Here is a 26,006-nt window from a genome sequence, read left to right on the forward strand (position 1 = left end):
CCATGTACTTGGGCGGCGGCCTGCGGGGGCTGCAGTTACACCGGCGCTGAGTACGGGATTCGGACGGGCGCTTAGGCAGGGTTTCCTACCCTGGGGGTTGTGGCAATTGTGGGAGGGGTGTATTGGTACTTTGGGTGGTGTTGGAACTTCACTCCCGCGGGGTTGGTTCGGCTCTGATACATTGAAAGCTGTTTAGACGATGCAAGGACCCATTGAACACAATTGAAAGACAAGTGTAGTATGAGAAACTTCGCATTAAATCCTTCGCATACTCGCCTCCGGGGGTATCTATCTTCTACATGCGCATGTTCTAGGTAGAGCTACAATCGACGATCTGCCCCACAGAAATTCTACAAAGACAACTCCAAATAGTCACGGCTCACGCGCCGATTCGCTAAAGTGAAATCAACTCCACCAATAAACACCAAGCTGGGAAACGTCAGGTATAGTCTGCCTTGCGTAAGCCGGCAATAACCACTGATGAACGCAACCGCGGTATCGCATCGCGGTACGCGTGATCAAAGAATGAAAGCAAAACAAAATTGAGTGGAGGGCTGCAGTGCTGAAGTACTCTAACGAGCTGGCGTGTCGGGTATGTCCCAGATATCCCGTCCGTTTTCCTCTTTCTTCAATGCGGCACCTGCATCCTCTGGCCTAGAGTGTGCGTTCATGGCTCCGTTCGAGTTTGATGCGAATGGTATCGCGCCGTTTGATGTGAAGACAGGCAGATCAGCCCTCTTGCTTGGCGGTGACATGAGCGGAACTCCAGGCATGCTGGTATCCTCAGCATGTGTATTGGCAACCCACTGTAAAGTTGCCGAGGCCTGGGGATCTGATGCGTCGTGCGGAGTTACGAACTCTGAATTTCCGCCAAAGTTCTGCGCAGTGTAGTTGACAAACTCTGAAAGATTCGATGGGGGTGGAGGTGGAGGCGTATCGGCGCGAGAAGGTGGTGAAACATCCTTGAGCGGCTCTGTTACAGTGACGAAAGATGGCTGCGAAGTTAGCATATGTCTCACATGTATTGCGTAGTTGGAACTTACCATGGGGAGTTGTTCACGGATTTGCTCGGGTGTTATAGCCATGTCATGCAACTCAGTGGGTGGTTGCACGATTCCACCAGAGATTCGACGATCGATTGGAGGTTGTTCCACGGAAGCTTGCATTTCCTGCTGTGGCAAGACAGTAGACGAATCCATCTGTACCGGCTGAGGCTGCTCGAGCGGCGCAGCAGCAGCTACCTGCATCTGCGGGGCCTCGGGAACTGGGGACGCAGGTTTGGAAGTCTTTGCTGGACGACCTGGACCCCTTTTTGCGGTTGTCGCGGGTTTGGTCGCAGGCTTTGTCGGAGGAGCGCGAGCAGCCGGTGGCTTTCGGGTGGTGGTTCTTTTCGGTGCTTCGGCAGCCTTCAACTTCTCAGCCTTCTCCCTCTCCCGTGCATCATATTCCTCTTTTGATGGCATCTTCAACGTAACCCGCTTTAGGCCTGAAGTAAGTGCGTCCATGCCATCATTCTCCTTGTCTTTTGGGGCACTGGGCTTGACAGATTGGGTCGAAGGCATTCTCGCAACGGCTGGACGTGGAGGCGCACGAGCTGCTGCAGCTGCTGTCGTTGTTGAGCCTCGTGCCTTCTTCATCGCAACTCCATTAGCTGGAGCTGCAGAAGGCGCAACACTTCTCCGGCTTGCTGCTACACTTGGCGCACGACTAACACCCCTGCTATCGCCAATGGAAGAGACGCTCGAAGCAATACTCATGCGACGAGAAGCAGAGCTTGCTGAAGCTGGAGCTTCTGAGCTGGCTGGTGCGAAGTCGGCTATGGTCTGCCGCCTACTCGCCCGTGATTCTACGCGAGGTGTCTTTTCGTCGTCCGAACCAGGCTCAGCGTAGGAGGGAGCGGCTTTACGACCACGCAGTTGTCGCCCTGATGTATCTGTGCGGGCTGGGGCCGCAGCAGACGCAGCAGGCTTCTCCTTTTTGACTTTCACCTCGGCCAAATCCTCTGGTCGGTGGCTACGCGTTTGGCGATCCGATGGTACCAGCAAAGTACGCAGAGCATGGGCGGCTGTAGCCCAGTCAACCTCCGGTGGTGGTGGGGTGGGCGCTCTCAATGGATTTGAGGCGTACTTGGCGGAAAGGCTACGATTGATCTTGGTTGGATCCACGACTTTGGCTACGTAGGACTGGGTGGGCGAAGAAAAATGGGCCAGACGGTCAGTGCGTGTCGTCTTCGAGACATGTACGGGCGGGGGCGGAACAAGACCATCCAGTTCGGACAAACGATCTGTATGCCACCATTGAGGATCGTAGCTGACGGGCGTGAGCTCTGCTTCGACAGACTGCATGGGAACGTCTTCGTCCTGTATGCTGATTCCACTAAGTCTGTTCCGCATAGAGTGAGAGAGGCCCGTTGATGGTTCTGAGGCCTTCAAGACTTGGCCATCAACGAGGCCGCTCAAATGACTGAATACACCACTAGTGAGCGCTCGATCGCTGTATCCGCCCTCCAAGACTGAGATGACACGCCCTTCCACAGATGTGCCCTCTTCTTCAGCCAACCGGACCACATCCCGAGTGAAACGAGCGTAGAATTCAGTAGGCACGTTGACGCTATGGCGTTGCATTCCAGCAGTCTCCCACTCACTCGCATCAAATCCAGCGGACAGGAAGATGGCTGCCTTTGGAGCGGGCTGGTTTGGCGTGGACCGTAAGCGGTTGGTGTGGTGTTTGAGATATTGACGGGTCTTCTCAAGTAATACCAAGTACTTTTCTTCGTAGATTTCCCAGAACTGCTCAGGCGTCTTCCATGATTGTAGATGGACGTTCCAGATGGACTGACCATGAGCGTTGTCGATACAGAGACTAGCCGCCTGGACTTTGTCATCGTCGCCGTCCTCACATGGGTATGAGTTGATGTCGTGTAAGCTGAAGTAGCCGATCGAGGTCTTCTTCCAGTTGGGTGTGTTTTTGGGCATGTTCTGGACCTTCTTGTTACGCGCCCATGTTATAGCCTGCGAGCCGTCTCCGTGATGCAGATCAAAGTCAATGATGGCTGCGTGGGTGAGCCCATATGTCATCATAGCGTGTTCAATGCCAACGTGAACGTTATTCAGCCAGCAGAAACCCGAGGGAAAGTCGTCAGAGCAGTGGTGGCCAGGCGGACGGATGCAGACGAAAGCTCTAGAGGGGCCACCACCTAGACTTGTTCCCTGGAAGACAGCGTCCACAGCGTCCAAGACACCACCCAGAGCACCCTGAAAAGCGTTGAGCGATTCGGGACAGAGGTAAAGGTCACCGGCGTGCAGTTGCTGCTTGGGCGCTTGTCCTTGGACTGCAGGAGTGTCCCTGGCCAGCTCCTTCCCAGTCGATGCAAGCTTCCGTTCAGCATTGTCGCAGAGTGTCTTGAGTTCGCCCATCCACTTTGTTCCGTGTACGTTTGTGACGACCTGCGAAGTGATGTCGACGGCCCGCGAAGTCTTGCGAATTTTGAAAGGTACACGTTCGGGTGGGTTGTGGTGTGGATGTGGCGGGTTGTCTCCCTCAGCATGGCGCTCGCCGAGCCGTACGTAAGCCGCAGATATTCCCAAGACACTCGCCAGTATTCTCTCGGGTCGCTCCATGATCAAGCTGAGGTGGCTCTTGGATGTCTTGGGCCGTGAGAAGCGATGGCCATAGCATTGGTCGTGTACGATAACGACGGTTCCTGCATTGACTGCGCCTGCCATGCCCTCGTGTCGGGCCAGCTCCTTCTTGAAGTACTCCTCGGCGACATCACATGCGCGCAGAGGTGGCTTCTCTTCTACATGTGTGGGGCCCAGCGGGCTCTTGGGCATGGGTGCCTGCATATTGGGATTGAACGACGACCGGCGGGAAGCGGAACTTCGGGGAGTGCCCGGTCGAGGAGGATCGCCGCGGAGTGAAGAGGTCGAGGTCTTCCTGCCCAGGGTGGGCGTAGAGGAGCGGAAACTGGCTACACTGGGGCTGCGCTGGATGGCATTGGCTTTGAAATTGGGCGTCGAGGGCGTCCGGCGCAGGTCAGCGGAACTTCGGGGCGAGTTCAAGGCGGGGGACTGCGGTAGCGGGGTGTTGGAGGCCGAGTGCAGGGACAGGCGTTTGAGCGGGTGTGAAAGGAGGTTCGCGTCGCTGTTTGTTTGTCGCGCCCCGCGTGGAGTGCCAGGTCTCGCGGCGGCGGGGCTTGACCGCGGATGGTTCGACATCTTGGCGCTCTCTGCCTGCGGTGCAGGACGTCGCCCGTCGTGTGTGCGGGCGTACGGAGTCCCGTATCGTGTGTCTTGGGGTGAAAGAAGAAAGGCGCGCTATGACGGAGCCATAACGCGTGCAGGCCACCTGCGTCCAAGCAGGGTCCCGCCCCGAAGCGAGCCCCTAGGGCAGCAACGGTCAGTAGGGCTGTCTCTTCACATGTGCTATCATTACGTGACATCTAGCCATTAGACGCGAACCTCATCGATTAACTGTCTAGCATCTACCATGTTCTAGCACACATCCTTCGCTGTGTATCAACCCGAGCTCTGCTGCATGATCCAACTCACACCTTCCTTCAGATCCACCAATGCCTTCTTCGCAGCGCTGTGCATGGGAAAGAAGTCGGGCGCGCCATGTGGTAACCCAGTGTAAACCTCAATCTTGGTCGGTGTGCCGGCGTCTTGGAGGAGACTTTCGTACACGAGCGCCTCATCACGAAGTGGATCAGTCCTGAGTTCGTCAGCACTGTTCAGCATCTACGACACATTGCACTCACCCCATAACCTGCAGATACGTAGCGGGTTGGCCTTGATGGCTCTTCCAGATCAACGGACTCATCAACGGTGACATAGGGTCTGGTTTGTAGTTGCCATAGAACCATTCAATGGCTTGTCGGCTCAGTACCAGGCCGTCTTTGTGGTCCTCCCAGCTGGATATGTGTGGCTTGTACTCTTCTGGCATGGCTTCGCGATGGCACAACGGGGCAGACAGGAGGACGACGCCAGTCACCTTCGGAGACAAATTGTCATCAACAACCTGATGAGCTGCTACAGCTGCCAGATTGCCTCCAGCTGACGTTCCTCCCACGATGAAGCCTTTAGAAGGGTTGGCGCCCAACGACGCTGCATTTTCGCCACACTGAAGATGTGTAAATCAGTCTCTTGGAATTGGAAGAAACGACTGTGCATGTACTCACCCATTTGACCGCATCGATAGCATCATGCGCGGCAGTAGGAAAGACGTGCTCAGGTCCATACCTGTACCCAACGCTTACGACCGTGAAGCCCAACTCTTTCACCAATACTTCCGCCATACCCTCGCCATACTCCGGCATCCCGAAACTCCATCCTCCGCCGTGGAAGTACACATACAACGGCCCTGCCTCTTTGCCCTCTGGATGGTACACCAGCGAACGCATCGATGCGCCATCGCGCGTGGGGATTTGAATTTCGGATTTGTGGTACCCGGTCCAGTCTGGGAAAGTCACAATACCAGCTGCGATCAGCTGAGCGACTTGCTCATTGAAAGACTGACGCAATTCGACAGCCGATGAGTAGTCTTCGAAAGACTTGCTCGGTGGTAGATTGGGTAGCAGCTTACTCTGTTAGCAGAGTGCATAGATGGGCTTGCTGATGGTTCGCACGGCTTCCAACTCGGCGTCCATCTTGCTGTACTCCTTCCATGTTGACGAGTCGATCGGCATCTTTAATTGGGTTCGGAGGCAGTTTGCACTTGAAGGTAAGGTAGATGAGATCAGAGGCTTGTTTTGAGAACTTGAAGAAGAGCTGTGGACGGGCGCGGGGTTTGTACAATACACAGCTTACGCCTTGCATTAGGTAGGCACGCCTAATGCGAGAGCCAAGCAGGCAGCCTCGTACACTCTTTTGACAAATGCACCTACTCAGTCCAATCAACGCGAGTAAGAAAGCCTAGCCGTCATTCCATGAGTATACATACGCCAAGAGTTACTCCTCGTTGGTCCCCAATCTGCGTTGCTCCGGCCGTAAGCTGCGGGGCGTCCCTTCCTTTGCCTTCCCTCGTACAAGCTGACTCACTCACATAACCTGGGCCCGCTCCCGCATGTATACAAGCCCCTCTCTACTCAGATCCGGTCAAGTTCTGGTCAAATCCCCGATGCACCTCGTGCAAGGGAAAGCCGAACAGATGCGCTGTAGTCTACACTGATACTGAACCCTAAGCTGACCAAACCTTCAAGGCATTACAGACTTCCAGGAGGTTGACGTTCGATTGCTTCCTCATATGGAGTAGATGCGTAGTCGCTGAGTGACCACAGCCATACTATTGCGTCATCGGATGTATAGTTGTCCACGGCAAAGCGTCTAGGAGCTCTTCGCGGGAGGTTGCCGACCGATTTGTGGGCTTGTTGAACGCTTTCGTTTCAACGGTGCATCATCGTTATGCTTGTCCGTGTCTTGATCCTGTTTAACACTAGCTGAGGGATGGATTGCTGGGATTTCATTCGTTTCTTCGGCATCGCTCTCAGGCTCGGTATCGCCGCCGGTATGCTCGTCCGTAGCGATTCCAGTTTCTGCCATAGAGAATGAAAGTCCAGTATGTGCCTGGTCAGTCTCTTCCGCTGGCATTCGGGGGGAATCTGAGACAGTGCCTTTGGCATCTTCACGAATTTTTGGAAATCCATCTTCAGTTTGCTGGTTTGCCGCTGCACTTTGGATCTCTTCTTGGAAAGTATTCACCACTTTAGCATACTCTCTGGCGAGTATTTTGCGAAGCTGTGGAAAGATCCCGCGCAGCTTGATGCACTCGTCCGTTGTCGCGATTCGGGTTGAGGCAATATGTCGAAGTGTACAGTCAGTAGTGAGCTGTTCAGGGTGTATCTCCTCCTCATTCGCTATCTTCTGACGAAGGTCTACCAGCCGATCGTACAACGCTCTCGAATCAGTATCAAGTTCCGTCGCCACCTCATCATCTTCCTCCATCGAAAAGAACCAACTAGCTTGTCGACTTGAGCCATGCGGGTGGATGGACTGCAAGTAAATTGGCTTGGGCTCAGGAAAAGCACCCGAAGTGTATTCATTGTAAGCCCTGGTTTCTTCTACCCGTGCTGGTAGGGGCGGACAAGGCTGCATGTTCAGTCGTAACGCATTCAGCCGATGGTAGATCATAAGTCCTGCATATGCATCTGCAACGGCGTACTGTATAAGCTCTTGGTTTGTTTCAAGCGGCGCCAGCCAATCTTTGTGCATGTGCTCAGTTTTCTTCAACGTGTATCCCGGGAAGTACTTCTCGACCAGACCTCTGAGGCCTCCTGGATAATAGGAAGAATTAAAGTTTGGCCTGCCCGGATTGACCAACACTTGGAAGTAGCTCAGCTCGATCGCGCCCTTCGGTTGTAGTTGGAAGTACTTGTTGAGTCGGTAGAAATCTCCCATGATAGATTGGCCAGTCTTCAGTACAGTGGGGCTCTCGATGAGCGTGCGCAACGACGGCGCAATGAGCTGATCGGCTGCATCTCCGTCATGACGTCCGATGTGAAACAAGGCTATTTTGCTCTCGCTCGCAACCTGGATGAGCGCAACTCTTCCCTTGAGAACTTCTGTCTCTGGCCAAACCCATTCCATGTCAAAGCCCACGACAGCCTCATCGAGAAAGTCGCGCGCCAATTGTTCGGATTTGGTCAAGTTGTCGCTGTAAAGAACCTCAGGGGGTAGATCTTGCGGACCCTGGAAACAATCGTGGCTGAACAGTACCCGCGAGCCATTCGGCTTTGGCTTCAGACGGAAGGAGCGAGGCCATGGGGGGTCCACGGCGCCGGCCATTGCCGCCATGACTTAGTCGGTTATGGTAACAAGAGCTTCGCAAAAAGCATAGGTAGCGAGACGGTAAACTTCAAAAGGCGATAAGAAAGCGAAGGCGAGCAGTGGGGCTGCCGTTGCTAGTTCAAGCTTAGTGTTGACCCACGCCTCACTCCGCTTTCCTGGTCCGGCCTTCGGAGCCGCTCCCCTCATCAGCCCAGGAACAACAACCTCTTCGCCCTCATCTTCAAGACGCAATGTGAACCCACGAATCTCTCGTAAGCGAGAATACTGTTACAGCTATTGAAATATATGCAACCCACTTATTGCATGAAGCTCACCGATCGGATATTTCTGCATATGCAACGACGGCTACGTTTTTCCGCTGCGTCGAGACGCCATGAGAACTAACAGCAGCTGAAGAAATGTCTACTGACGCGAATCAGTGTGTAGATGCAGTAAGTGTTTAAGCTTCCACGAGACGTTATAGGCGATCTGAGTTGCAGTTCACAATCGTGGCGGGCGCACGCGTACTTGGAGAGACGGCTTAGGCCCAATTGAGGATAGCCCCAGATCCCCATCGTGCTGGTCTTGGAAACTACTCATGTAGTGGCCGCCTCAACCTAGGTACCATCGTACATTACTCGACTGGCATCTTAACTAAATCTTGACCAGCTACGAACTTTCTATCTAGACAAGCCATGGTGTTGCTAGGAAGGTCCCCACCCTGCCTCACAGCTCGCCACTGCCCGGGATTCCGCCCGGCTGCACCAGACTGGCGGGCTCATGCGCTCTTTACTCGTGGCAAAGGAATGCAGGATGTTATAAGAAAGTGCCCCCGAGTCGTGCTGTGGGGTTGTTGTTTGTCGCACCCGTTTCTTAGGCACTTAACATCCAGCCATGATGCGATTTAGTCAATTTATTCTCCTGGGCTTCTTCCCAAGCGTACTACTTGCACAACAGACATTCGAGTCACCCGACTTTGATATAACTGCTGCATTATTGGACAATGGTGTAAACGCCTTCGATATTCCTGACCCAACCGACCTATCCAGGCGAACCAGTTCAGGCTCATGTTCGGTTGCTGTAAGTCTCACCTGCCTCCACGCGTTATCTCTTTCCAGGTATGGCACTAACCACGATTTTAGTGTAGCTCTCTCAAACGCATCTTTGGCGATGCGAAGGTCGACACTCAAGAAGAGACAGGCTACGGCGTAGCTGTGAACTACTTTTGGTCACAGCAACAGCGCGAAGCACAACCGTATTGCGTCTTCAAACCCGAGGAAGCACGCGATGTGTCTACTCTCGTTCTGCTGTCGCGTCTCACTCAATGCCCTTTCGCAGTACGAAGTGGAGGACATGCAGCATTCACTGGAGCATCGAGCAATGATGGTGGCATCACTGTCATCTTCGAGCGCATGAAGGATATCACCCTGTCGAAAGACAAGAAGGTTGCTGCAATTGGACCCGGTAGCCTCTGGTATGACATCTATTCGACTCTTGCCGAGGACAACCTTGCGGTGATAGGTGGCCGCGTCTCTGCCATCGGTGTTGGAGGTCTCACAACAGGAGGCGGCATCTCGTTCTTCTCCAACGAATACGGCTGGGCATGCGATAATGTTGCGTCTTTCGAGGTCGTTACCGCTTCGGGTCGTATCGTACAAGCTAGTCCGAAGTCCTACCCAGACCTGTACTGGGCATTGAGAGGTGGCGGCAACAATGTCGGCATCGTCACGACCTTCAATCTCGAAACTTTCGCTCACGGCCCGTTAATGCTTGGTGGACAGAGGAGGTTCTTTGAGGAAAGCTTCCCTGCTGCTATCGATGCCTTCGTGAACTTGGGGTCGAACAAAAAGGCCGATCCAAAAGCTGCTCAGTTCTTGGCCATCTTCCTGGATGCCGCTTCGAACACAAAGATCGCCGTTGCCGAACTGGAGTACTCTGACCCAGTTCTCGACGCTCCAGTCTTCCATGAGTACCGCGCAGTCCCAGCTTTCCAGGACACCTTACAATTGAACACACTGGCCAACTTCACGCAAATGCTGAATGACAGCAACCCGAAAGGCTACCGAGACTCATTCTGGACTGCTTCATCCAAACTAGACTACGGGATGGTAGAGTTCATGTTCGACGCCACCTTTGAAGAGTTCGAGAAGATCCGAGATGTGGCCGGTATCCTACCTGCAAACACCTTCCAGGTCATCACCGTCGCACAACTCACGCAAATGCAGAAGAAGGGCGGAAACGCACTAGGCCTTGTGCCTTCCGACGGCCCGATTCTCCTCATAAACTTAAGTAGCCGCTGGGACAAAAAGGAGGACGACGAGCGCGTGTTGAAGGCGAACGCAAACATCGTCAGGAAAATGGAGGCCGAGGCGAAGCGCAGGGATATGGTCAATGACTACATCTACATGAACTACGCCAGTCAGTTCCAGAATGTCGTTGAGAGTTATGGGGAAAGCGCGAACAAGCTGAGAGCTATCGCGCGCAAGTACGACCCTACTGAGGTTTTCCAGAAGCTGCAGCCGGGTTACTTCAAGCTGCAGGGGCCGCCAAATAAGAATTGGCCATGACGGTCACGTTCATAAGACAACAGAACTTCCCACGAACACATGAATAGAGCGTATCAACATGTTGGTGCAACATCGACAAGCACTCCTGGCCTCTCCATGCGCTGCGTGAGACGTGATTGCGCCCCGTTCTCCAGACAAAGGAATGGGTTGCACACCTGGGCACTTACCCTATTCCGATAAGCTAGACGTTTACATTGCGTTGAAATCTTGCCGACTATCGTTGTTTATAATAATATAGTCTGCAGCGCGCCTGTTCAGTTTCTTCCCTGTATGAGGTGACAGCATCATCAAGGTTGGCTTTAGCCTAATTGGTCGTCCTGGATTACCTAGTCCACGGGCGAGCCCCTACTACTTCAAGCCCGCTGTAATGCTTCACTTAATTGGCGCGTGTACATGCGCCTTACATCCTCTCATGACCACTACTGTGGACAGGATCAAGCATTCCCGGGCTGATACTGGAGTGGCATGCCGCGCACCACGTCATGCCCTCAGGTCGGCAAGACAACCACATTTAGCCCCCATCCTTCGTGCTGCCAGCCGTGGCGGGGTACTTGAGCGTCGCGCCCCCGCAGTTCGTCAACCATCCTCCTAGTAGCTTGCAAACATTGCGCAACAGCGATTTCCGAATCCCGAATGGCACTCGACAGTCTGGAAGCAAAGTTTGAAGAGTGCGCATTGAAAGAACCTCCTGACGAAGCCTGCGATAGCGCAAATGTAAACTCACCTTATGGCGAACGACTTCTCCAGCCTAATGAAATCCGACTGCTCACCATAGATCGCGAGACGGATACTTTGCGGCTGACCGTCACTCCACACAAGTTTCAAGATGATCTCGAATACGACGCAGTCTCATATGTCTGGGGAGAAGCAGAAGCTTCTATCAACGTCCCTTGCAACGGAGGAAACCTTACAGTTACTCCTACTGTTTATGAGATGCTTCAGCACCTATACCCTTATCGCTCGTATTGGCTGGACTCTATATGCATCAATCAGCAAGACTCCGAAGAGAAGGCGGTACAGATACCCTTGATGCATCAGATCTACTCGCTCGCTTCGATCGTTGTCATATGGATGGGCCTTCCCACGGCGCAGAGTGAGCAGTTTGTGCTCGGGTTTTCCAACGCACTGCAAATGGAAAGGGAGTGGAATTCAATGCTCGATCAGGATCTTCAACCCTGGGTTCTGAAACCGGATTTATCGCGCACAGATGAACCTTTCTGGCTCGGTATGACACAAATTTGCAAGCACGAGTGGTTCGAACGTCTATGGACCTTTCAGGAGGCAGTTCTTGCAAGACAGCCTATCATGCTGCTAGGACATCTTTGGTTAAAATTTGAAGACTTTCTTGAATTCATCTGTGAAGGGTGGTTTAGAACATTCGGGGCATATATCTCCCAATGGCAGTGGCTTCTCGAGATCATCGAGGGTTTAGAGGGATCTATGAACCAGCTCCTAACCTTGAAAAGATGTTGCAAGGAGGTTTTGTCAAACGGAGTGGTACCGATCCACTATATACCCTATCTTCTGAATTCGCTACGCAACCGACATGTAAGGGAGCCGGTGGATCGAGCCTGGGCAGTCACCGGATTGTTGAGCTATCATGTCAGATCGAAGTTGGAGCCAGAAGTTGATTACAGCGATAACGCTCGGGTTGACTTCTGGGAAACGCATGTGCGCTTCGCGAGGACGATCATAGCCGCAGAGCAAACGCTGTGTCTACTGACAATGCCGCCCACAATTGAGGGAAGGCCGCAATCATCTCCGTCTTGGTGCCCAGCTCTGGATGGTGTTCCAGCGTGTTTGTTCTTGATAGTAGGTGCTTGGGCCAATCGTATAAGCGGAAACGGATATCAACAACTTCTACACGAGGTTGTAGACGAAGAGGTTCAAGCGCAGCAATGTAGTGGCCCGAGACAGCTGGAGGTCCCATTCTTATCCCGCAATTTCATCTCGTTTGAAAAGGAGAATAATTACTTGCACACTTGCGGTCATCTTTTGGATACAATATCAGAGGTCGTGGATAACCAAGAGCTGCGAGGGTGTTACGAACACGCATTGGGCGCAGATATTTCAACGCGCACTTTGAGCAATCCTGTACATGCAGCAAATATGGATGTCTGTACCCGCAGCCTCCACCTGGCTCGTCAAACCGCTCACGATGCAGAAGAGGATATTGACGGTATACCCTCAGAGTATCTGATGACTCTACTGATAGATACCAGGATCTCTAGAGAAGCAGCGTTTGCTTACAAGGACGGATGGAATATTATCAGAGATGGAGATCTCAAAAATTATCATGAACTTCCAGCTGAGCGGCAATCGCGAGCGATTCTCTGGGCACAAAGATTGCATGAGATTGCTGGTCACTCTTTCTTTAGTACCACCGAGGGCCGCTTCGGTATCGCTACGCCAGGATGCAAGCCCGGTGACAAAGTCTGTGTCTTCCACGGCGAACGCCCCCTTCACATACTACGGTGGCCAGAACCCGAGCACGAAACCGGCGCACTCCATGGAGAAGATCCTGCTGAGTTCTGCGGTGTTGCATTCATTCCTCATCTTATGAAGCCGCATGAGCAGGAATCAGCTCGACTTGGACCGGACGAGATCTTTGTGATTGGGTAGCAGATCTCATAAGCGGCTGGAGGCGCGATTGTTAACAACATTATAATGCAGTCTAATAGAACGATGTATATAGGAGACCCTACAATCTGAAGTTTATCTTTGTAGACTACAACCTTGTGTCGCGAATTACTTTCTACTTACATCTACACCCTAGAGATGTGCATTACACTTTGTCTCGTCCTGCGTTAATTTAAAGTCTGTCTCTGTAGACTACATCGTAGCCCCCTAAGTTGTACCGTACTTACATAATACGCCCCAGAGATATACACGCAACTTTGTCTCGTCCTGCCTCAACGTAGAAAATAGCGAATACCTCCTAGGTACTGCATAATTAGAGTAAACACTAGGTAAAAGTACCATGTCTATATCAATCGAGCCTGCGATCCAGAACTTTTCTCGTCAACTACGCTTCCAGCTGAACAACAATTAAGGGCCAAGCTCTAAGGCAACACAGAATTCCAGTAGTGTGTAGCCGTGTGTGGAAGCTCGGTGTTTGGATTACAATCACGTTCCGAGACAGTCTTTCACTATATTCTTAGATGAGTTGTTGCCTTATTCCAAACTGTATCAATCCACTTCCTTCTTTCTTAAAGACTGCCTCGGTTAACTATGAGCAAACATTCAGACCATTCAGATACATCTGACTACGAAAGGATAAAAGTCCAACTGCCTTTCAAGCCTCCCAAAAGTACACCTATCTCGTTTGTTCGAATATGGCCCTGCCCCCCTATACGGCCTACCAAGGCGTCGGTGTACCCATAACCTTCGTTGTCGGTCCCAAGGCCAATCCAACACGATTCGACGTACACCACTCGCTCCTCTCAAAAGTCTCCCCTTTATTCACTATGCCCAACGGCCTGCCCCGCATCATACTAAGCGACATCTATCTCCCCAACGCCGAACCTGATACCTTCCGAACCCTCTTTAAATGGCTATACGAGCGCCAACCGCCTGACTACACAACCGACGCGAAATTGTTAGACCTCATGAAACTATGGGTAGGATATGTTCATGCACGAACGGGGTATGGGACGTTCACTGACTTGTTACTCCCACATCTTAGATATTGGCCGGCGAACTCGGGATCTGGAGGACTCAAAACACGGTGTTGAGATTGGGAATGGCGCTGATGCAACCGAAGTACTTCATTTGTCGTCTAGACACGGTCAGATGGGTGTATGAGAACACACGCGCTGGATCGCCGCTGCGTAACTACATCACCGCAATTTTCTGCCAGCGCGGTCCACCCATCACGCCCTCTATGTTCTCGCCCGAGAACGAGCAGCTTGGTATCTTTCGCGACGCAGTAGGATTCTTGCGTACACTGAATTTGGTTCGCGCAGGCAATCCGACGGGAACGGGCGGATACAACCTCCATGCGCTGTTTCCTATCCATCATACGTGGTCGCCGGGCGAAGGCGAGCTCGCGCCAGTGCGGGTTCGTGGATGTTTGGTAACGGGAGGAGAAGAAGTGGAGTGGATCAAGATCGAATATCCGCTTCCTTCTTTCCTAGTATGGGGCGCGAAGTGGGAGGTGTTGCCGGACATGCACTTTGTGAGCCAAGACGGCGTTCGAGCGGCGGCACAAGACTTGTTGAAGCAGATTGAGTTTCCGGATAGATCGGGCGCACAGGATATCTAGTGGCGCAGTGCTGCAGAGAAACATCTAGACCCATAAACTTTGGACAATATCTCATTGATTTACGCCTGGTCTTTGGTCAGTAGACCATGTATCTTGGAGTTTTTTGGGGTAGAGTAGCATATCATCATCTTCTTGACCTTCAGAAACTTCGACCTCTCAAACAATTCGCGGAGACACAAAATTTTGAGCAAACATGCCAAGCGGTTGGGATATGAAGCAGATGTTTATTGCAGTGTCGACGTTGACTCTAGTGTACCAGCTTCCTTTCCCACTGCGAGATAGAGATTGATCATGTAACAGATACTATCAAGATATCTGTATATACCACCATATTTGTGTTAGACAGAGAAAGAAACACGTAACGTTTGAGTGACGATGAAGTAAAGCGCGTGGCCACAGGAGCCATGAGCAGCGCTTGCTATGAAATCAGGGGGAAGGGTATTGCCAACAGCCAAGGAAATATGTATACAAACGCCAGTACCCCTTTAAACCCAGTTTTGTGGTGATACAATAGATATGGAAGAAGAATGAATGATTATGAGGACTCATGTAGCGATGCAATACCTAACGTGCAGGGTGCTGCCTTCGTTGGTGTCGCAGGAGGTTGTCCCTGCGAGAAAAGCCGTCGAGGTTACCACAGCCGGGATGTGGGCAGAGGTATTTGTCCGTTGCGAAAGAAGGGTCATTATGTTGTGGTAGATGTCTCCGCAAATCTTTCGGATAGTCGAAGCTCATGGGACATTTCGAGCACACGTGAGGCTTATCGGTCGAATGTTTCTTCTGATGGCGACTACAACGGTAAGCCGACAACCCGGTACGCTTGATCCAGTGGTAGGACTTACTTCAAATCACATTGACGGTTGAAAGTCTTACTGCAGCCGTCCTTGTCGCAATGGAAACCACCCGGGCGAGGTGGTTGTCGCTTCCGATTGCGTGGTGTCGCTAAGCGATCACCAGGGTTATAGGTATCTTCAACATGCGCTTGCACAGTGGCTGGCTGCACCATGGTCTCGTTCGCATCCATGACTTGGACGTGCTCTCTGAGCAAGGGCTGCCCCTCGTTGACAAAGTCGTATATCGGTGCTAGGTCTGGTTGCGTACGATCGAAGCCGAGCGGCGGCATGTGCAAGACACTGGGGTCTACGTAGAAAGGGCTCGCTGCGCCATATGGGTTCTGAATGAAACTGTTAGCATGCGCCATAGAGAAGGGACTCAGGATCCTACCATGTGCCCGTGAAAGCATTGGTACAAGGGCAGGCAGCAAAGCTGGCACAGCACGCCGTCGATGTCGGAGTAGGTTCCGTCCATGGGGGTGTCAGACACGATGAGGTCTGCAAACGGGTTTGACGCTTCCACCGGACCGGAGAGGACAGTAATAATTACTGTGAAGAGCAGCAGCGGGTACATGCTCCGGTGTGTATCTGGATGCCTAAGGACAGGAAGATGTGGGACCGACGAGAACGACGGAACTAGAGTGTGAGAACGTCAACAGTATGCAAGATCAGACTGTAACAAGGTCGGTACACTATGGTGAAGAGTAGCAACGCAGGTGAGAAAAAAAGTAGAGAAGAGGGCGTAAGGTCAATCGCAGCAAATGCATGCTAAGGGCAGAGGACTGGGGAGGGAGGCCGGCTGCCTGAGGAGCCACAGGTCACGGGCAGGTGTGGCTATGTTGATGATGTAGGTGTCGAGCAGCATTCTGGCGGTTTCGCTGCGTCTTTCGCGGCGATTTGGTCAGGTTGTGGGGTTAGCAGCGATGAAAGTGCACTCTTGATGCGATGCGACGTGCAAATGTGGTTGTGACGAAGGGACGAGCGACGGCGCCGTGCAGCGATCAATCCGACGGGGTACCTGCGCCATACCATTTTGAGACTTGGTGAGGAGTTGTGCCCGGCTCAACTTGGAGCTCCCTACACTCGTGACTTTGGTACTGTGCAAATTATCGAAACGTTGTCGACCGCAAGATATGTGACTATCTGTCGGTTTATCCAGAATTTAGCGTTGTGAATCAATAGCAACAGACACCTCGAGCTGAGGTTTACCGCAGACCTTCCGTCGAGTTCCGTCACGTGCACGTGCGTCATCGCGCGGGAACGCGTGAAACTCACAGCTCTTGCCCAGTGTTTGTTCACCCGCATCTCCCACCTCCTTTCACGCATCGTTTCGTTTCTCCTAGCTCGGCAAGTGCTGGTATCATCTTGTCTGTCTTATCGCTTAGTGGCTCTCGTAGAGGCAGGCGGCAACTAAGTGCGCCCTCGGAAATATGGAAGACGTTGAACATCATCACAAAATGTGATAACATCTCAACAAGGTTCAGATGGATTCACTGAGGCTGAGGATGCGCGCTCGATATATAACGGCGCGACACCTCCCAAGTCAGCCCTCAGCACAACACGCCACACGTCGTCAACGCAACAAGGCAACCACTGCAGCCGGTGTTGGTACTATTCATATCGCAGGTTGATGAGTCTCATCTGGCGTTTATCCCTTTTGGACACTGGCAGCGGATACTGCATGCTTCGCGCACATCTCATGTCCAATCGTTCGTTGAGGCGTTCCACGGTGTTCAAGACGGGCGGCCTCTCAGGCAGCAGTCGAGACAATGTCCGTAAGCAAGGCTCGTCCAAAGGGCATCCTATCGTAACTCGGTGCTACCATGCCCGGCTGCTGCGCCTTTTATATGACTCACAGCCTATCATGCACTTGACCACTTCGGTAGGTACCTTGTTGAGTAGCTCACAAGCTGGCATACATGCGACAGCTGCCCCGCATCGCGAATCAGAGCTTCAGATGCGCCATTGCTTCATGAACCGACGCCTCTTGCAATCAGGTGCCTAGAAACCTGAGACTCATCCTTACAAGAATATGCTTTCTGTACGTGGCCGCAATTATGCGGCTTTAGATCTGGCTGCAAGCTACACGAAAGATCGTGGCCTCCCCTACGACAAAACCAAACATCCAACAGGTCTAGTGTCCTTTAGAAATGCGGAGAACGTAAGCAAGAGCCTAACATCATGGTTGTCGTACTTTGAGTATCAGAGCTAATGTACCGAATAGTTCCTCATGCGCGGAAAAGTGCTTGACTACGTAAAGACCAAGGTTGGTCTTTGCACTTGAACAAGAGGGACTCACTTAACATAATGTGTAGTGCGTTCCTTCATTTGAACTCGACACCTTGACCTATCATGACGGCCCGTTCGGCTCTAAACGCTTACGACAAGCAATGGCTACTTTCATCAACAAGCGCTTCTTGCCCGCGTCAGCTGTGGCGATGGATGAAGTGTCCTTTGTCAGCGGTGTGACGGCATTGAATGACATCTTGTCACTATGTCTGACCGATGGAGAGAATGAAGGCTTGCTCCTTGGCATGCCGATATATGGCTCTTTCAACCCAGACATGCGAAGCATGTCGAAGTGAGTCTCGACGTGTCAATAAATGCGTTCAGCAGCCACTGAACTTGGAACAGCTGCAAGTTGGTTTACACCCCATTCCATGGCGTGGATCAGTTCATTACCGGAGCGGTCGAATGTTATGAGCGCGCTCTTGAAGAAGCGGGCCGAAACGGAATTGACGTGAAGGCACTTGTCATTTCCAACCCGCACAATCCTCTTGGCGCGTACCATGCACCTACGTAAAGAGCCGTCGAACTGACTCATCTTTCCAGGGCAGTGCTATACTCACAAAGCTCTCGAGGCCATATTACAATTCTGTGCAAAGCATAAGATACATCTCATCAGCGATGAAATCTATGCTCAGTCAGTGTATCGAACGGATGAGTTTCATCCAGGCTTTACATCAGTACTCTCTGTTGATATGACCGGCATCATCGATGATAAGCTTGTCCATGTGATGTACGGGATGTCAAAGGTCAGGCCAGCTCAGTTCGAGAAAGAGTTGTTGCAACTAATGCCTTGGTAGGATTTCGCCGCTGCCGGTCTGAGACTAGGATGTCTAGTCACCCGAAACGAAGAATTGGGTCAAGCTGTGCAGTCTCTAGCGTACGTCTGCTCGAACATCCAGATACAGCTAAGAATGCTAATTTGTCTTCTTGGCGCAGACGTTTCCATGGCGCATCGCCAGTGACAGACGCTATAGCCACCACTATACTTGAGGACGACGAATGGCACGACCAATTTCTAGCCGAGAGTGCAAGGGTGCTGGGTGAACACCACGAGCTTGTCACCAAGGGACTTGACAAAGCTGGAATTCGCTATAACAAGCAAGCGTAAGTACACCCCGGCGTTTTCGAGTTGTTGCATTGCAGGAGTCACTAACAGGACCACGTGATTTAGTAACGCTGGGTTTTTCCTCTGGATCGATCTCTCGGCGTGTTTACGGAGCGCGACGTGGCAGGATGAGGATGAACTGAGACAGGCGCTGTATGATCACGGCGTAGAGATGTCAGCCGGCCACGCATATCATGATGAAAAGCCAGGCAATTTCCGCTTTCTTTTCTCAATGGATAGAGATACTTTGGAAGAAGGTCTGAGAAGAGTTATTGGCTTCCACGAGACTCGTAGGCTAGACCGGTCTTGATCGCGGCTAGCAAATAAGCAATTATGGTGCGCGGGATAAATTGGCTCGGGACATGAGTAGTAAAATGCCAATGCAGGGACTTTGGACAATGTGCCTGATGTGACGTGAGACGCTCGTGACCGCGCGAAAAGGCGCCACGCGACTGTGGGTCCTTGCACGAGATCGTTCCGCCAGATCGGAATTCCAACAGGGGAAAGTGCGTCATCATTCCAGCCATCTAGCCTCAACCCTTACAAACAAGTCGCACCACGCCTGTCCCTATGTCACGATCGCGTTAACGACAACCAGGCATCAGTATGCCGCCCATCCTCTCCCGAAAGCGCTCGCGATCCGCCTCACCGCAAATAGAACCGCCACAGAAGCGTGCGCGCGCTCGCAAAGCTACTGCACCCACTCGCAAAGGCAAAGAGTCCGTCTTCGAAACCCTCGACGCACCGCCAAAGGCCAAGCTCACACTGGCCCAGACCAAAGCCCTGTTGGAGCAAGAAGATGACGACAGCGAGTTGTCAGAACCGGAGAGCAGCGAAGATGATTTCGAAGATGTTCCGCTGAACGTCGCAAACAAGGGCAAAGGCAAAGGAAAGGCGACAGCTGATGGTGATAGCGAGGACAGCGAAGCCGACAATTGGGAAGACGCGCTTGGTGCGCAGAACAACAATAAACCAGACCATGGTCCTGCACCCGTCATCACTGGCGACATCGCCCTCACCCTGTCCGCCGCGCCAAAGACCGCCTTCGACTCGAAATCGGAAGGACAGAAGGGCGCATCCAAGATACAGCGGCAAATACGAAATGTCACACATTGTATGCACGTACAGTGCCTGATGTACCACAATCTCATGAGAAACGCTTGGATACAAGACAAGGAAGTGCAGAAGATACTAGTGGAAGGCATGTCGTCCGGCTGCTGGCGCGAACTGGAGAGGTACTGGGATAACGCCGGTATCACAGACGGCCCCAGTCTTGTCGTTGTGCAGAGGGCGCCGAGTCCTCCACCCAAGCAGGTGACGAAAGACAAGAAGGGTACATGGAAGAACAGCGGAAAGAACGGCGTCAAAGTGTACGAAAGCCCGCAGAAGCGATCATCTGCTCGCGAAGACAAGAAGAAAGCTCCCGTAGGCAAGGACAAGGGCAAGGGCGACGTCAAAGGCGCCAAGAAAGGTCGCGATTGGAACGCGACATCTGAACCACTCGAGCCGAAAGCCCCAAACATGTCAGCTGGGGATCCTCTGCTTCGCCTCCTCAAATATCTCTCTGCGTATTGGAAGTCCAAGTTCCAAGTCACATCTCCGAGCCTACGCAAACGCGGCTACCTCTCGCCATCGACGCTAGAAGCCGAGATCAATACCTGGAGGGAGAACCCCGACCATCCCGATACTTTTGGCGAGCGAGTGGAGAATTTAGAAGCATTTCGCGACAGAGCTCGTAAATGTGAGGGGAGCAGAGACTTGGGAGAGCAATTGTTCACCGCTTTAGTACGAGGGCTCGGCATCGAGACCCGCATGGTAGTCAGTCTACAGCCAATTGGTTATGGCTGGAATCAGAGCGAAGAAGGAACGCCTAGGAATCTGGAAAAACTGAAGGATGCAAAACCTGCCGACAATAACACGCCTTCGAAATCAACAACCACAAATGGCAAAGCAAAACCTCCCGCCGCTACGAATAAGGGTGGCAAAACGGCCGAAGTTGACCCGGATGATAGCAGCGATCTGAGCAGTGTCATATCTATCTCTTCGGGATCCGAAGATGAGCGGCCTGTTAAGAAAAAGCCAAAGTCACGCAATGTCCGCGATGAACTGCCGTTCCCGACCTACTGGACCGAGGCCATTTCTCATCTCACCCATACACCTATAGCAGTTTCGCCGCTTCCCAAGGCAATAATCGCGAGTGCGGCGTCTTTAGACAAGTTCTCTGAGTTCTACGCTCGCGGTGGAACGGCCGACAGGGCGAGGCAGGTATCGGCCTACTTCATCGCCTTCTCGTCTGACGGCACAGCAAAGGATGTCACTGTAAGATATGTACCCAAGTGGCCTGGTCGGACAAGGGGTGTCCGCATGCCTATTGAGAAGATACCCATACACAACAAACGCGGCAAGGTCAAACGGTGGGAAGAGTGGGACTGGGTGAAGTCGCAAATGCGCCCCTATGCACGACCTCACGACAAGCGTCAGCCATGGGATGAAGTTGAAGATGAAGGTGATCTTGTCTTGGTAGAACCAGAAAAGAAGAAGGAAATGCACGAAGGCGGAAAGGAGACGCTACAGGGCTATAAGAACTCGACTGAATACGTGCTCGAACGACACCTCCGTCGCGAGGAAGCACTCATACCCGGCGCCAAGATCGTTCGACATTTTACCTTTGGCACAAGCGGCAACGAGAAAACGGAGCCGGTATATCTGCGAAAGGACGTTGCCAACTGCAAGACCCAAGAATCCTGGCACAAAGAAGGTCGAGAGGTACGGGAGGGTGAACAACCCCTCAAGCTCGTACCTAGGCGGGCTGTTACGGTGACACGCAAACGCGAGATGGAAGAGCAGGAACGTCTTGAAGGCGAGAAAGTGAAACAAGGTCTTTTCTGCAAAGCGCAGACGGACTGGATCATCCCTGATCCTATTGTTGACGGCAAAATTCCACGTAACTCATACGGAAACATTGACGTTTATGTGCCCACGATGGTGCCGAAAGGCGCTATTCACGTTCCACTCAGGGGTACGGCGCGCATATGTCGCAAACTCAACATAGACCATGCGGAAGCGTGTACCGGGTTCGAGTTTGGAAAGCAACGCGCTGTGCCTGTCATAACCGGTGTTGTGATTGCACAGGAGCACGAGGATATGCTCATCGATGCTTGGGAAGTTGAAGAGGCGGAAAAACAGCGAAAAGAGAGAGAAAAGAGGGAAAAGTTCCTGTTGGGGCTTTGGAGAAAATTTGCGAGTGGACTGAGAATCGTGGAAAGAATGCGAGAAGAGTACGGGGAGGATGCTGAACTGCCAGTCAAGGAGAAGGAGATTTCGGTCGAAGAAGATGGTGGGGAGAAGAAGTCGCAATGGGAAGTGTTTCAGAACCACACCGATTTCGAGGGCGGCTTCATGCGCGGCGATGGCGCTGATTCTGGCGGTGGTTTCATACCTGAACGGACGCACCAGAGTACACACCATGATGATGACATGGCTGGTGGTTTTCTACCAGCAAGTCAAGACGATCCTGAGCATGGGGATCTAACCATTGACCACGGCGAAAAGAAAGATGTGTCACGCGCGCCCATGGCGGAAATTACATATCGCACACCGATCTCCCTCACGCAGGCGCTTCAGCAGCCACCCAGCGAATCCAGCGAGCATCCTGATGAAGATGTGGACGAGGATATGGACGCGCCTGAACCTCCAGAAGACGAAAACAGCGACGAAGAAGACGACGAGGATATGCCTCAAACCAAATCTACCCGTCGCAAGTCGAACGCCACATCTTCAACCCGTGGTCGTGGTCGTCCACGTGGTCGCGGAGCCAAACTCCTGACAGCGTCCACGCGAAAACGTAAGTCTACGGTCATAGAATCAGGGTCTGACAACGACACACCCTCTGGCGCTCCTTCGGACCCACCAACACCACCGCCATCTACACGTTCAGCGCCGAGGCGTAAGGCAGCCAGGAAAAGTGACGCACAAGTCAAGAGCCACTTCTTTGCCGAAGGAAGCGATGGTGAGACGGATATGACGGATATGACTGAGCGGAACTCGCCAAGGAAGAAGACGGCTGCGACACGAGGACGCGGGAGTGGCAAAGGCAGAGGGAGTGGACGGGGAAGAGGTAGAGCGGGGAAAGCCAAGTAGCGATACGAGAGTAGGGTATTGACACTGAGGCAGACGTGCAAAATCACTCGAGCTAATCTTGAAGATACGGTCAGAGGGCATGAATTCTGTCAGCCTACACTAGGGCTAGACCAGTGAGACAGATCTCACGATCCGCCTGTGCCAGTGCGCTTACCTCATACGATAGCGTGGCGGAGCCCCGATCCAACTACCACATTACATCATCTCTTCCCCAGATTCCTCCCACATGCGCAAAACTCCCGAAACTCAAAAGCGCAAAGATGCGAAAAACTTCAGCGTCAAAAAATCAATAGCAACTAAGTATTGCCGCATTCAGAAAGCACTGGCGAGTCGACGCCATGCATGCAGCTCTGTTTTTAGAACAGCCCAGCGTCGCTAGGTGCGCCTGGGCATGTCTTGGTTCCGCCGCTGCATCCTCCCGAATCTTGGCAAACTTCTGTACCCGACTTTCCCCCCTAACTCCCTCGCCCGAACAGTCAGCTTGTTGAAGCCAAGGTGCGCCGTCGCACAGCTGGGAATTGCTTCTTTATCGCCGTTCTTATCGCGCTGGGAGCCCTCCTACACCCGGTCCCTACATGAATGACAGCATGACAGCGGCGGCAATTCGATGGTCCGGCAGTGCTAACAGTGTTAGCGATGCGTTGTTGGGGTTTGCCTGCAGCGCTGTTATCCCAATCGTACGCCAAAGTACGGTAGCCATGCTCTGGGCGCGGCCCATGTGGAAATCTCCCCCAACATCCCGAGTGCCACGCCCGCCGTCTCCTTCGTATTCGTTCTGAGGTGTGCCGGCGCGAGCGCCTCTTGGCTATAATGCGCGATGTTTGATCTGCGATACCTAGCTCGCACGCTCATTAGTTGCCAGAAACGTCATGCTCTCCGGTCTTTTTCTATCGATGCGTCGAGATGTGTGCCCGGGGTTGGCGTTTATAAGTATATTGCTGCTGCTGTTGTTTTATTTTATTGCACCCCGTCCCTACACCGGCCTTTATCAGTCTCTCACTTTGCCAATCTTTTCCTTTGGCAGCTGTCACTCGCTTTAAAGACTTTGACTTTGGTCTTATTGTTAATTATCTAATTTTTTGGAAAGATGCGCTTCTCCGAGTTCCTTACCGTCGGTGTTGTGGCGCCTCTTGTGGCTGCTCATGGTGGAGTCCCAGGGGCACCCAAGATGTTTGGTCTACCGAGAGACTTGCAAGCCGACTTTAAACCTCCTGTCGCTGCTCGTGTGCTTCGACACCCCACTCAGCCAAGGGATGGCATGTTGGAAACCCGCCAAGGTGGTCAGAACGGCCGTTGCGGACCCAGCTTCGCTAACGCCAAGTGCGCTGCGGGCTACTGCTGCTCAGGTGCCGTATGTTGATCTTAGACTTTGAACTGTTACAATAGCTGACTTGCTCTAGGGATACTGCGGAACGACTAAAGATCATTGCCAAGCTCCTGACTGCTTGATTGACTTTGGCCCGGCTTGCGATGCCAACAAGACACCTGGTGGAGCCAGCACACGCAACGACCCCCGTCCTCAGAGGGGCAGCGTCGCATACGGAGGTGGTGGTGTCTACGCCTGCAAGAAGGCTGGCACTGTCGCCATTACCTACGATGACGGGTAGGCTCATTCACAGCCCCACGTATTGATAGCACGACTAATCAGCATCCAGCCCATACATCTACACCGACCGCGTCCTCGACCAGTTCGCCACATATGGCTTCAAGGCCACATTCTTCGTCACGGGAATCAACCTCGGAAAGGGCGCAATCGACAGCACAGCGCAGTGGTCCAACGTGATCAAGCGTATGGTTGCCGAAGGTCACCAAGTCGCATCCCACACATGGTCTCACCAGGATCTTAGCCAAATCACCGATGCGCAGCGCTACGATCAGATGGTCAAGAACGAAATGGCCATCCGCAACATTATCGGAAAGTACCCCACATATATGCGTCCTCCTTACTCGTCTTGCAACGACGCTTGCCAAGCAGTGATGAAGAACTTGGGATACGTAGTCAGCTACTTCGACTTGGACACGGACGACTACAACCAGCTATCCAACATCCAGGTTGCCAAGAACAACTTCAAGAACAAGATCGACACAACTGTTGGTGGTCCCGCCTCAGGTCACCGCCTCGCTATCGCCCACGACATCCATGAGCAGACTGCCCTCAACCTTACTGGTTACATGCTCGAGTACCTCAAGTCAAAGGGATACCGCGGTGTCACTATGGGCGAGTGCATGGGTGAGCCCGAGGCGAACTGGTACCGTACTGCCACTTCCGGCGGCTCTACTACCCCTCCTGCCTCCGGCGGCGGTGGCAGCGGCAGTGGTACTGCTGTTTCCACTGACGGATCTTGCGGCTCCGGCAAGGGAACGTGTGCTGGATCTACCTTTGGCAACTGCTGCTCTCAATACGGCTGGTGCGGATCATCCACTGATCATTGCAGCGCCGGCTGCAACTCTGCCTTCGGAACCTGCACTGGCACTGGTGGCAGCGGTGGCGGCTCAACCACCCCCGCCCCGGCCAAGAAGGTCTCTACTGATGGCACTTGCGGAACCCAGGGTGGTGCTACTTGCGCTGGTTCAACATTCGGTAACTGCTGCTCGCAGTATGGATGGTGCGGATCTACTTCAGGCCACTGTGGTTCTGGATGCCAGAGCGGATCCGGCACCTGCAACTAGAACTTCGTTCACGAGAGGAGCATTTAGACCTTACTCGTGTAGAGGCGATGCTCGTAACGCAGCTCTGTATGCGTGTTAATATAAGAAAATAATACAAACAAATACACATACTCTTACAACTCCTGACATCTCCGCAACTGTGTGATCACTTTGAGGCATGATAACATATAGTCAATTAGGAGCAATATCCAGGACGTGGTCGAGATATGTGACGATGACGAAATGCCCTTCGCAGCGCACACTTGAAGTGTCCGCACATTTCACAGAGTACATGGTCGTGGCTGTTGCGGCAATGGAATTCCAGACACCAATCACAGGTAGTTTATGAAGAGCAACGTCTACATCTTTTCCGCAACAGATTTGTAAAGACCTCTT

The 26,006-nt window shown here is 52.6% G+C and overlaps 8 protein-coding genes across 8 annotated transcripts; 4 read left to right on the top strand and 4 right to left on the bottom strand.

Annotated features, from left to right (window-relative positions):
- Nucleotides 1-572: 572 nt before the first annotated feature.
- Nucleotides 573-4,441, bottom strand: J4E84_000438 (uncharacterized protein; the record flags this gene model as incomplete). The annotated part of the gene is made up of 3 exons (XM_049383079.1): nt 573-995; nt 1,044-4,228; nt 4,435-4,441. 3 exons carry the CDS (start codon nt 4,439-4,441, stop codon nt 573-575), a joined length of 3,615 nt encoding a protein of 1,204 aa, XP_049248597.1.
- Nucleotides 4,442-4,755: 314 nt separating this feature from the next.
- On the bottom strand, nt 4,756-5,686 carry J4E84_000439 (uncharacterized protein; the record flags this gene model as incomplete). Its single annotated transcript, XM_049383080.1, has 3 exons — nt 4,756-5,121; nt 5,180-5,578; nt 5,627-5,686. The coding sequence occupies 3 exons, from the start codon at nt 5,684-5,686 to the stop codon at nt 4,756-4,758; spliced, it is 825 nt and encodes a 274-aa protein (XP_049248598.1).
- Nucleotides 5,687-6,323: 637 nt separating this feature from the next.
- Nucleotides 6,324-7,781, bottom strand: J4E84_000440 (uncharacterized protein; the record flags this gene model as incomplete). The annotated part of the gene is made up of 1 exon (XM_049383081.1): nt 6,324-7,781. The coding sequence occupies one exon, from the start codon at nt 7,779-7,781 to the stop codon at nt 6,324-6,326; it is 1,458 nt and encodes a 485-aa protein (XP_049248599.1).
- Nucleotides 7,782-8,657: 876 nt separating this feature from the next.
- Nucleotides 8,658-10,330, top strand: J4E84_000441 (uncharacterized protein; the record flags this gene model as incomplete). Its single annotated transcript, XM_049383082.1, has 2 exons — nt 8,658-8,843; nt 8,906-10,330. The coding sequence occupies 2 exons, from the start codon at nt 8,658-8,660 to the stop codon at nt 10,328-10,330; spliced, it is 1,611 nt and encodes a 536-aa protein (XP_049248600.1).
- A 3,467-nt stretch (nt 10,331-13,797) lies between these two features.
- J4E84_000442 (uncharacterized protein) lies at nt 13,798-14,594 on the top strand (the record flags this gene model as incomplete). Its single annotated transcript, XM_049383083.1, has 3 exons — nt 13,798-13,950; nt 14,094-14,241; nt 14,296-14,594. 3 exons carry the CDS (start codon nt 13,798-13,800, stop codon nt 14,592-14,594), a joined length of 600 nt encoding a protein of 199 aa, XP_049248601.1.
- An 838-nt stretch (nt 14,595-15,432) lies between these two features.
- J4E84_000443 (uncharacterized protein) lies at nt 15,433-16,001 on the bottom strand (the record flags this gene model as incomplete). Its single annotated transcript, XM_049383084.1, has 2 exons — nt 15,433-15,768; nt 15,873-16,001. The coding sequence occupies 2 exons, from the start codon at nt 15,999-16,001 to the stop codon at nt 15,433-15,435; spliced, it is 465 nt and encodes a 154-aa protein (XP_049248602.1).
- A 3,426-nt stretch (nt 16,002-19,427) lies between these two features.
- On the top strand, nt 19,428-22,961 carry J4E84_000444 (uncharacterized protein; the record flags this gene model as incomplete). The annotated part of the gene is made up of 1 exon (XM_049383085.1): nt 19,428-22,961. The coding sequence occupies one exon, from the start codon at nt 19,428-19,430 to the stop codon at nt 22,959-22,961; it is 3,534 nt and encodes a 1,177-aa protein (XP_049248603.1).
- Nucleotides 22,962-24,048: 1,087 nt separating this feature from the next.
- J4E84_000445 (uncharacterized protein) lies at nt 24,049-25,631 on the top strand (the record flags this gene model as incomplete). Its single annotated transcript, XM_049383086.1, has 3 exons — nt 24,049-24,312; nt 24,362-24,564; nt 24,617-25,631. 3 exons carry the CDS (start codon nt 24,049-24,051, stop codon nt 25,629-25,631), a joined length of 1,482 nt encoding a protein of 493 aa, XP_049248604.1.
- Between the last annotated feature and the right edge of the window lie 375 nt (nt 25,632-26,006).

This window comes from Alternaria hordeiaustralica (assembly GCF_023758085.1).
Source record: "Alternaria hordeiaustralica strain BMP 2776 chromosome Unknown scaffold_1, whole genome shotgun sequence".
NCBI classification, from domain to species: Eukaryota; Fungi; Ascomycota; class Dothideomycetes; order Pleosporales; family Pleosporaceae; genus Alternaria; species Alternaria hordeiaustralica.